The following is an 11,778-nucleotide window of genomic DNA, read 5'->3' as shown; positions in this document are numbered from 1 at the left end:
CCATGCTGCAATACACAAAAGTTTATTTTTAAGTTTTTCTTTTCTGAAGGCAAAATATAATAGAACCTAACATCAATGTATTTTGTACAACAAAACGGTTTTTATATGAGAACAGACAATCCATGAAGAGTTTTTAAGTCTTAGAACTGCTTCCCTTTTTTTATCATGCTTTCTTGTGGTCAACGAAAAGTTGGCACAGAAGATGTCATGGCAGTCAGTCAGCAGGCGTACTCCCTCAGATCCTCGTCAGCTGGTGCCACAGACTGGAGGGCAGGATACTTTCTACTTTTTCCATCACAAAATTTAAAGGGGCAAAGAGGGTGCTGAGGAACTGCAAAGAAACCAGATACACATTCAGATCAAAACTCCAGAGACAATACACCTCAAAAGCAAGCTGTCCAATAAGACAAGAAACTCCTGCTGTGATCCTCTGTAAAATCCTCCAGCATAATAAAAACTGCATAATTCACGTATAAAGACTTCCTGCCAAAAGCTGAGCCTTACATATATACAGATGTCTCGATTTTGCAGAAAAGCAAAAGCCTCATTTTTAGGAAGATCAAAGTGATGAACTACAAAAGTTTTCCCACATCTCACATCCCAGATTCAGGCTCATACCGAAGCCACTAAAAGCTCAAAATAAAACCTACTGAAAGAAAGAGAGGCTTTTTCAGAACAGCAAAATCTGCGAGACCACCTCTCACAGACAAAAAGTGTGTCTTTTAGATTCAGGTTTAAAATGGCTCTGGATTATCTATAGATCTGCTGTATACACTGAGGCATCACCAACTGGAATTTATCTTAACATCCTCCCTCTGTTACAGAACACAGTCAGCAATGTTGAAAGAAGTTTCAGTGTAATAATGTTAGGACAGACATATGTGACAAAAATCAAGCGAATAAAGACTATTTTATCACAGGTAAAAAACACTACCAGCTACACATCTCAAACTCAGGTACTCAAAGCACTCCCAAAATTTTGGGAATTACGTATTAACTGTCCTTTACATTAATTGAAAGTCAACGGTAAACGTTACATACAGCTACGTTGGGGCCCTATATGTGTATGAGAGAGTGCAGTAACGCGCAGTCAGCCACCTCGAGACTGTGAACCCTGTGGCTTCTAACCATTTAGGCTGATGTGACTTTGATAAAAATAAAACAGTTCTGTTTGGAACTGATCAGCAAAGAGCTGCAAAAGGTTTATGTTTCAGTTACTGCTCTGTAGTCAGCACAAAACATATAAACTCCGTTTACTGCACTGATGTGTATCTGAAGTCTGCTTGGTAGGACAGTATTAAAGCAGAAGTAGTGCTGGATGTGTTCTCTTGCCCCGAAGAGCTCTCTCTCCTGACAAAAGAGAGCATCAGACTTTATATATAAATACACTTACATGCCTTTTCATGTTCTGAATTTGTCCCATATATCTTCAGGCACTTAAAAGAATGCAGACATCAGGGTCTGGTTCCCCTGTAGTCACTGAAGAGAACTAAGCACTTCCAGAGAGTAATTCTACCTATCCCAGGACCAGACCTGCCCCAGCCACACTCCTGAACTACCAGCACAGCTCCTGACACAGTTCTGGCCGTGCTGGTTAGTCTCTCCTCAGCACAGCCCGGGCAGAGTCTGGGGACAGCACAGGGCAGGGACAGTTCCCAGCAGCCAGCGAGGATGGGACCATCCTGCCTCTGAAGGGAGGAGAGGTTAGAGGTACAGACGCGAACTGTGATATGTCACTTGCTTTTGGAGCCACAGAACAAACTGTATTTTATTACTTAATACAGATACGGTCTTGGTCTCTAACCTGGGCTCCTAAGGATCTAAAACTTAATTATGAATGCAATTTCAAAAAATTGTTACAGGTCTGTGTGCTGCTGAAACATAGCTATATATGGCAAACGTACTGGGACCGGTCTTGTTTAACACCTTCGTCAGCGACATGGACAGTGGCATAGAGTGCACCCTCAGCAAGTTTGCTGACGACACCAAGCTGTGTGGGGCGGCTGACACGCTGAAGGGAAGGGATGCCATCCAGAGGGACCTTGACAGGCTGGAGAGGTGGGCCCACGCCAACCCCATGAAGTTCAACAAGATCACATGCAGGGTCCTCCATCTGGGTCGGGGCAATCCCAAGCACCAATATAGGCTGGGCAGTGACTGGATGAGAGCAGCCCTGAAGAAAAGGACTTGGGGGTACCGGTGGACGAGAGGCTCAACATGAGCCGTCAGTGTGCACTAGCAGCCCATAAAGCCAATCATATCCTGGGCTGCATCAGGGGAAGCGTGGCCAGCATGTCGAGGGAGGTGATTCTCCCCCTCTACTCCACTCTTGTGAGACGCCACCTGGAGTACTGCGTCCAATTCTGGAGCCCCTACTACAAGAGAGATATGGACGTGCTGGAACGTGTCCAGAGAAGGGTCACGAGGATGCTCAGAGGGCTGGAGCACCTCTCCTATGAGGACAGACTGAGAGAGTTGGGGTTGTTCAGTCTGGAGAAAAGAAGGCTCCGAGGAGACCTTATAGTGGCCTACCAGTATGTTAAGGGGGCCTACAAGAAAGCTGGTGCGGGACTTTTTAGGATGTTGGGTAATGGTAGGACTAGGGGGAATGGATTAAAACTAGAGATGGGTCCATTCAGATTGGATGTTAGGAAGAAGTTCTTCACCATGAGGGCAGTGAGACACTGGCACAAGTTGCCCAGAGAGGTGGTGGAAGCCCCATCCCTGGAAGTTTTTAAGGCCAGGCTGGATGGGGCTCTGAGCAACCTGATCTAGTGGGAGGTGTCCCTGCCCATGGCAGGGGGCTTGGAACTAGATGATCTTTAAGATCCCTTCCAACCCTAACAATTCTATGATTCTGATTCTATGATTCTATTTAAAACATTTCAAAATTTCAATATCCAACAGCCAGAGATTATAACCATTTCACGGTACCATGCAAGCAAATGCCAGCAAGGTTTCACTGTTTACCAAAATGGGCTCTGTGCAGAGTTTAATTGTAAAAAGAGTATGATGTTTACGTTGTTTATACATTTTAAAGGCAATAGTAAGCATTCAAATTCTTTTTTTCCTCTTGGACATGTTTGCATACAATACAGACTACATCATGGACAACTTGTGCATCACGGGAAACCCAGGGAACACCATCACTGGTAATGAGATTTTGTCATAAGCACTGGTCAAAGAAAAAACTTCTTCTAACTGAAGCTGAACAGAGTATTTCAGTTGTGGTGCTAAAGGTAAGCTGTGTAACGTGAATCGCAGCTGAGTTAACAAACCTTATGAAGAACGACTGAGGGAGCTGGGGTTGTTTAGCCTGGAGAAGAGGAGGCTGAGGGGAGACCTCATCACCCTCTACAACTACCTGAAAGGAGGTTGTAGAGAGATGGGGGCTGACCTCTTCTCCCTGGTGACAAGTGATAGGACAAGAGGAAACGGGTTCAAGTTACGTCAGGGGAGGTTTAGATTAGATATTAGGAAACATTTTTTCACTGAAAGGGTTATTAAACATTGGAACAGGCTGCCCAGGGAGGTGGTGGATTCACCATCCCTGGAGGTGTTTAAAAAAAGGGTAGATGGGGCACTTAGGGACATGGTTTAGAAGTGGCTTTTGTCAGGGTAGGTTAAAGGTTGGACTTGATGATCTTAAAGGTCCCTTCCAACCTCAGCGATTCTATGATTCTATGATTCTAATGTAAGGCTGACTTATCTAATCTTAGAGTTTGCTATTACTATTTCAAGTGGCTTAGCCCAAGTAGAAGCATTCCCTCTGGTTAAGCTGTGAACTGTTTAAATAAATAAGTCCCTTTAATTTTGCCAAATGCAAAAGGCTCACTAGAGGATATTTTCTGCTCTTTGAGCAGCACTTAATCTATGTGGTAAGATTGCACCATCACATGTACTTGGATAAAACTCAGCTTTGTAACCAGTGCAAATTACATACTTTTTAAATCAATGAAACAAGAATAATTTGCCTGATAGTAAGTTTTATTGCAATTTATAGGAATTTTGTTGCTGAAATAGTCAGCTGTATCCTGTAACAAACTCAGCAAAGTAATTTGTAGCTTAAAATGAGCCAAGTTTTTCCCCACCTGGAAAATTAGTTGGTCTACAAAATACATTTAAATTCATGGATGCCAAAGCCTGGCTTCACTGAAGCCTAAGCAAAACCTTGCTGACAGCAAGAGGTTCAGGATGCCACCTACTCTCTTGTACAACAACATCTGTGCTGGGGATATCTGGCCCTTGGAAAGGTCCTGCTGCTCCTGTCCTCAAACACCACTGGCAGATGCCTATCTGGCTTGTTTGCCACATGGCAGCATCCAGGAGGGCTTAGTCTGCATGATATGGGTTTTTTAAAATTTTTTTTAATTTTTTTTGCCTTTCCTTTTGACACTGACTTCTTTTTTTTCCATATGGAACAGAAAAAACCAGCACCAGCAGTAGAGTAAGAATTCAGGGTGGCAGAACTGGTGATTGGAGACCTGTAAAAAGTTTGCTGTTATTATTACGTATTTTAAAAGAAAACTATCAACCTGGCTATTTCAAAGCTGGCAGAAAGCAGCTTTCTAGTAGCACCTTCTGAATAGCACCATTTGATTAAAACAAATATGCAAAAGTATTTTTTCAAGCTTTTCTAGTTTTTCTACTGTGTGGTTGGTGTTTGCATGGAGGAACTGACTACTTATTGCTCAGTCCCTGTAATCGGACCTAGATGTTCTCTGCCTCAGTGTCTGTAGAGGTCCAAGCAGATGAAATATCTCCCTGGGCAAACCTGCTTGCTGAACTGAGGTCCCATCCATCATACAGGAAATATTGAAACAGATCACGTCAGTGATCTCCAGCAAAAGAATCAAATCAGAGAAAAATTAGTCTTTCTGAAGTTTCACTTATTTTAAAAATTTAACTAGGCACTACACTTTTAGACGTGACTGTTGACTTGAATTATATAGTTACCCCCTTGTTAATACAACTCTCGATTTTATTTAAGATACATTCTTATTGCTATCATGCTATCAAAGGACCTGCACTTACATATTTTTAACCATTTCCCAGATATTATTATATTTCTGCATGACAATGAAAGAAATTCAATACTACCAACACTGTGCTGTCAATTTTATCCAAGCCAGGCAATCAGAAATTTGTTCTGCTTGTATTCATATCCTAAGTGACTTCCTTTTTTGTTAGAAAAGGCCTTTTGTTAGAAAGGCTAACAAAAATTAAAACCACAAGCCATGAACATTCTTCTCCGTAACCAAGTGAAAATGCCAAGATCTACTGTCATTTTGAAGTTACTTATATTCAGACTGACAAAATAATTAAAGAACTGGTTTCTTTCAATTTCATTATGGGAAGAGTCAAGCTTATTTCCAGGTACAGCATCACAGAATTGGCTGGATGCAGTTGGGACTTTCTAAACTTGCTGCAGAAGTGCAGGCAGGGTTCAGAGCACGTTCTGTCTCTAAACCATGGGTGCACTGATGGGAGTTTGGTGAATTGCACCCCACGTTGAACCTCCCAGAAGAGAAAAGTAGCTTTAAAATAGCTTTGTCTTCTGCATCCAGCGGGGAAAAGCGGGCTGCCCTAAGGGACTGTCACAGTGGCACAGGCCACCTTTGGCAGTCTCACATTTGGAAATAGTCCTCAGCATTCAAAGGCTTTTTCTGCCTTGAAGAACTCAGTGTCTGAGTTAGTGGGCTATAGAAAAGGTGCAAGAAGATGCTACCTAGAGGACAGCTCAAAGCCAGTTCTCAACACTCAATCATGCCAGCCTGTTCAGTTTTTGTGAAATGTGGTAAATATAAATTTGCAGTAACGTAAGCCTGGGCCATGATGGCGATACTACATCTGTGCAATGCTTTTGGGATTGGCAGGCATAAGAGAAGGTATAATTTTGATCTATTAAAATTAAAGCATATGTGCACAGTTTTACAATGTAATATACCACATCACAGCGAGTACCAAGCATACAGGAAAAGGTAATTCAATGCACATAACAGCAACAGTCAGCACGTTCATCTTTTCGCTATTTATGAAATTAATTATTTATGAAACAATTTTCTCTAAAACTGAAAGGGAAAAGCCAGGGATGGGCAGGCTCTTCTCTTCTGTTCTGATACAGCTGCATTTCAAAGAGATGTCTGCCATGATTTTATTCAGTCTCATACACCTGGGCTACTTCTTCCAGAGGAGACAACAAAACGAGCCTTCTGAATCAAAACCTTTCTATGAGCTACTAAATGAATGTCACAGGCTTAAATTCTGCCCTTCCCATGTACAACACAGCTGCTGCATGTGGTGGTTTATGAAGATTAAGATATAGCTAAAACAAGTCACAATACATGTTAACTGATACACTAACTGCATCCATACATGTTCCGAGATCTTGAGTAATCTTGCCAACTTTATGCATGTAATGCAGCCCACATTTCAATTGTATTTGTCTGTGCTTATTTTACTAACTAGGAGCTTTAACTGCTCCAATATGCAGAATTTAATAATCACGGAGTCTTGGGGTATCTATTCTATTAATACCAATGGCAGCTGCACTTACACATCAGGGAAACAGACCTTTCTGGTCTGACTCTACTCCCCAGACAGCTTTGGAACCTGCAAGCTCCAAACTATGGAGAAACAGCTACTAACACACCATCAGTGCAACTTTTGGTATCTCTGAATGCACTCAGCAACCATATCCAGGTGAGTTAGGCCTATGCAAACATGCTACCAATTTTCTCCAATTCCAGTAGCTCACTGCCTGTAGCAGGAGCACTAAGTACAAAATCTCATCATGCTGCCAGCTTGAGATATAATCTTTGTTCAGGATACAAGGCTGACAAACACAGGAACAAGGCTAAAGGGACAGATTTGGGGTCATTAACAGTGACAGTAACAGAAAATTTCAGATTACATTGAAAAAGCCCCCAAACAACGGTCATGCATTTCAACTTCAGGAAAAAACCACAAAATCAGCTTTACAAAGAAGTTTAAGATCATATGCCCGAGTTACGCACTTATTGTCCACCAAATTCCTATATATACACTCAAGAAACAAGAGGAAGTAATAATATTTCAGGTACGTTTCAGCACCTTTTGCTGACAGAAGTGGTATCTTTTGCTACAGCTAATCTTACACTCTGTCTTCTAGAGCTAATGAAAGAAAATTCTTGATGCAAGAACTGTTGCTGTAGCGGATCTCTATCACCCACAAGCCTGGGTGGTAGAAGACCTGGTTCACTTGCAAAGAGAGTCTCTCGCCATTTGCAAAGGAGTTTGAAAGTATCTACAATCTGGAATTTGCCAAAGCCTTTCAGCATTGCCTTCTCCACCCCACTTCTTATGCCCCCCAGATCAAAAGCACCAAAGACATTAAAAACAAGGCCAGGAGGCTATTTTGGAAACACAAGACCTATGAGAGATACAAATACATTTGAAAAAAATGTATTGCAACAGAGGATATTTAGTATTTCTTGGAGGAGGAGGAAGCTTTTTTATTATTCTAGAACTTTTCTGTAAGTGGATTTTTCATATCCTAGCGCACTGGAGCAGTGATGTTCTTGGTTGTGCAAAAACAAAAATGTGTTTTAGCATAATTCACGGCTCTTCCCCCTCATCCTCCAGAATTTATTAATCCTTGGTGGATTAAAAAAGCAGAATTAGCAGAGACTTCTCTGGATGTAGTTAAGAAAAGTTATAAGGAAAATACTGAAACTACTTCCTTCATGGCAGTTTGGGGAAAGAACACAGAAATTTGCCCTGGTTAGCCATGCACTCTATTTGTGCTCATACTAATAGTTTCTACTGCACTGGAAAGCACGGCACAGTCATTATGGCTATACACAAAACAGAGGGGTTCTACAAACCATTATTAGTTAATTTTATCAGATTATATATGAAAGCACAGATATTCCCTTCTCTGACCAAGCCTTTTTTTGGCACAAGAGATCTAGCCTAACAAAAGAGCCATATAAACCAGAAAAGACAGCCAGTAGTGTGTTTTACTGATTAGCTCCCTTAACAGTTGTTCCAATGCCCCCCTGCTCAGACATCTCTTGATGTTTTATTTATACTACTGAATATGCAGATATTCAATACCCAGCAGTATTTAGCTCAGCTCTTCCTGCATCTGTGTCTTCATTTACTGTAACAGAGCAGCAGCAGAGAATACTCACAGCTTTTGCGAAGACCCCCATAAGCTCTGGGAACTGATGTGTCAGGAGGGCTAGCATGGCTGTGAAAGAACATAGTCCAGCAGTGAAGAGGATGAAGAAGGGAAGCTCTTTCTTGGGGTAAACTGAAACTTCATGAAATGCTGTAGAAAAAAAGATGGGAAGGAGAATGTACTACATGTAAAAAAAAAACACAAAAACAACCCAAACCAACATTCTTATATGATTAAAACAGCCAGAGACACTAACAGATGCTTTTAAAGGAAGAAACACATAGGAGGTCTGAAACATCTTAGGCCAACATTATTGTTGTGTCAGTCATCTCTCTGCCAAGTAATTCTCATCCAAAGATTGTATTTCTGGCTTACTCTGGTCCTATGTACATGTTACTTTTGTGTCAGCACTAACTATAAAACAGCTAGGCAACAACTAACCCCATAAAATTCACCTAAAATAAAACATCCAGGTTTTTTACACAGGTCATTCACTAGCCACATGGATGCATGTTTGCCGATGCTGATACACAGAGAGTGGAGAAACATGCACCCTGAAGCAGCAGTGAGCCCAACCTTGCAGAAGCATGGTTGTACATCGATTTAAGCAGGCTGTAAAACTACAGCCTTTGAACAGTAAATTCTGAGGATTCAAGCTGTGGAACCAAGAAAAGTTATCCTAAAAGTAGGACATATAAACACGTACTCTAAATTCAGGTTTCAGAATTCTCTGAATACTTATAACAACACAACTTTTTAAAGTGTTAAAACCTGAAATTTAAATTAATAGTGAAATTTTAAGGTGTTTGTTAGCGTAGACTAAAAGGAACACAGGAATTTCCTCGACTCTGGTATGAGAAATTGCTCACCGGGCTTTGGAGAAAGCAGCACTGAGAAGGCTAAAAGAAGAGGATAGGGAGTATCTTAGTGGAAGAATATATCCCTTAAACTTTTACAATGGCTCAGATTCAAGGTGAAAATTTGGCTGGGGTGGCAAAAGGTCTGGTGAGCACTTATCTACCTGCTTCACTCATTCAGTCCATACAGTCACGATAAATGCAAACTTTGAAACATTTTTTCTCATACAGAACCAACCTCAAGACTTCCCATATACTCAGATGCTATGACTACTTGTACGGACAAAACAGTACTCTTCCATTTTGCCTACTTTCTTTGCTTCAGTGACCAGCTCTCATCTCATCGTACTTGCAGACAACATAAGCACAGGGTAATCCAGCAACACGACAGGACAATATCCTTGACTGCATTCGTCCAGAGTGTAGCGGTTTCCGAAACCAACAGTAGGAATTCATGAGTTTAAACTAAAATATTATAAACTAAAAATAGTATAATTTTGGGGGCTGCTACTTCATTCAGTTTAAAAAGAAAAACACTGATAATTTGCAACTTCTCTTTGATTTAAATTAAATTTAGAGATTGGGAAATAACCAGATCATGGACTTCGTAAGTCTAAGATTTCTTGTGCTCAGTTTTTTGCACTGTCTTTTGACACAGGCTCAAACTTGTTCTGGTCTGATACACAGTCATGGCAAAAGTTTTGTGATTGATATTTTTAATTCGGATAGTTTAACAGATCTTAGTGTTCTCATATAACTCCAGCTGACTCTGCTTTAAAACACAAGCAATTAAAGGGTGTGGACAGGTACTCAAAACCCCTTTAACCGACCTGTGTCTGTCACAGTATGTTAAACCCTTCCCTCCTCAAACCCAAGAGATTTTGCAGTGAAAGGCATTTCCCATAACTGCCAGAGCAGAACGCGACTGTCTGCATATGCTGTTAAAGAGTCCCTCGCGTCTAACATTTGACAAGAACAATCAGTTTTGCATCTAAAAAGAAATGCTGAGCTATTCTGCATGACTTTGTCATTTCTAAATCTCATGACGCTCCACCCTCCCCAGCTCAGCATCCCTCTGAGTAAAAGCAAGCAGAGCATTCTAAGAGGTGGTGTTACAATTAGGGTGATTATAATGGGGTGGGGAGATACTGTCAGTTGCCAAGGATTTCTGTGTAATATCAGCGAGAATGTACTGTGAAGGAAAGACTCACAATGAGTGGATTTTCACTGCATTATTCTCACCTAATGTTTACTCACATAGGCTTATAAAAAGTGGCAACACATTTTTTAGCCCAAACCAGAGAGGCTCTGAACGAAAGACTGCAAAGAGTGCAAATGCCCTCAAAACCAGCCTTCACAGCAGAAGCAGGTTACGTTTTACTTTTTCCAGAACAGTTTTCTCTTCTTTCTTCAGGGATAGAGAAGGTGAGAGAAAAATCTCCTTCCTTGGATCAGCCTGTATTTGCCTCCTCTGTCCTGATCCTGCAAACCCCTCCACATTTGTGTGTGTTTCACTTGTGCTCACACGAAGTCCCTCTGACTTCAGTGAGAAAACATGTGCGAATGAAGCATAACTGTTTGCAAGATTGGCTGCTTCGGCTCTTCCTCTGCATTCTTGTGCTTCCCTGCATGCACTGCAAGACGTCCCATTAGCTTGGAGTGTAACACTTCCCAAGGGCTGGATCTGTCTTTATATCTGCATCTTGCAGAGCACTAGGAACACTGCTGGCACTTTGCTAATAGATTCCATAAACATATATAATAAATGACTGAGGTAATTTCACAACCTCTTCATAACAGCACGCACACCATTACATTAAGAAAACCCTTTCTTCCTATTTAAGACTGCTTTTCAGAAAACATCAGCATAACCTGTCAGAATAATAGCTGCGTCAATGATCCAGTTGTCCTAAAGCAGGTTTGATCTCGCCGTGGAATTTAAGTAGCTACTGTTTCTACAAAAGACTAACAAGGCTGGGTCACTGTGCTTTTGGTTTGATGGGATGCTACCCTAGATGAAAGATCAGACATATTTTCCAGTGTCTTGGCAAGAGAGAATAACAAGATCTAACTGATTTTTATCTCTTCAGTAATCTCTCTCCAAGTCCCTACACTGTCAACAACAATAATGATAGCCACTCGTTATCAACTATGGCTATGAGCTGCCTCTTAAACCATCAAGGGAGCTCCAGAGACTCACTGTCAACCCAATTGTTCTAATCCAGTGTATTCAATTTAGAAGGCATCATCAATGGAGAGCAGCGCTGCAAGACTCAGGTAAACGATTCTTTGATGTCAACAATAGAAGATAAAAGTTGAACGTACACGGTAGTAGTTCTCTATCTGCAGTTTCTGTACAAATAGGGTAAGGGTAGAAAAGATGTCCTTTTTCCAGTGGATAGGGGATCATTCTGAAAGCTGAAAAGAAAACAACACCAGAAGTTACCGTGAGTGTGGCAGTAACTGAACATACTTAACTATGTTTACTATTTTGAAAAACAAACATAGATAAAACATAACAATTATATTTGGTTGCAAACAGCACATAAATTGTTTAATGAAATGCCAAAATATAAATCTACACTTACCTTTTAATCCTGCAAACACTTATGTTTATTTTTATTCTTGGGAGAAGGCTCTTGAGTGTCAAGTGAGACTGTATTACAAGCACATATATAAACGTTTGCATGATCAGAGCCCATTGTACTTACAATTTCATAGCCAAATTTACACATTTTGTCTTATGCTTTTAAGCTG

At 41.0% G+C, this 11,778-nt stretch overlaps 1 protein-coding gene across 6 annotated transcripts in view; it reads right to left on the bottom strand.

Annotated features, from left to right (window-relative positions):
- The window catches only part of ST7 (suppression of tumorigenicity 7), a 152,173-nt gene continuing 140,395 nt past the window's right edge, over positions 1-11,778 (bottom strand). For 3 of the 6 annotated variants that reach the window (XM_054188787.1, XM_054188783.1, XM_054188786.1), the window contains exons 13-15: positions 11,347-11,439; positions 8,175-8,314; positions 3-331 (exon numbers count right to left, since the gene is read on the bottom strand). In XM_054188787.1, coding sequence (XP_054044762.1) covers positions 236-331; positions 8,175-8,314; positions 11,347-11,439 — 329 coding nt within the window. In that variant the 3' untranslated portion in view covers positions 3-235. Of the gene's footprint in view, positions 332-8,174; positions 8,315-11,346; positions 11,440-11,778 lie in introns of all 6 variants that reach the window. The other 3 variants (XM_054188785.1, XM_054188784.1, XM_054188782.1) reach the window with 2 other exon arrangements.

This window comes from Rissa tridactyla, chromosome 1, assembly GCF_028500815.1.
Source record: "Rissa tridactyla isolate bRisTri1 chromosome 1, bRisTri1.patW.cur.20221130, whole genome shotgun sequence".
In the NCBI taxonomy this organism is placed as follows: Eukaryota; Metazoa; Chordata; class Aves; order Charadriiformes; family Laridae; genus Rissa; species Rissa tridactyla.
The sequence above is the reverse complement of the archived record's forward strand: the minus strand, read 5'-3'. Positions and strand labels throughout refer to the sequence as shown.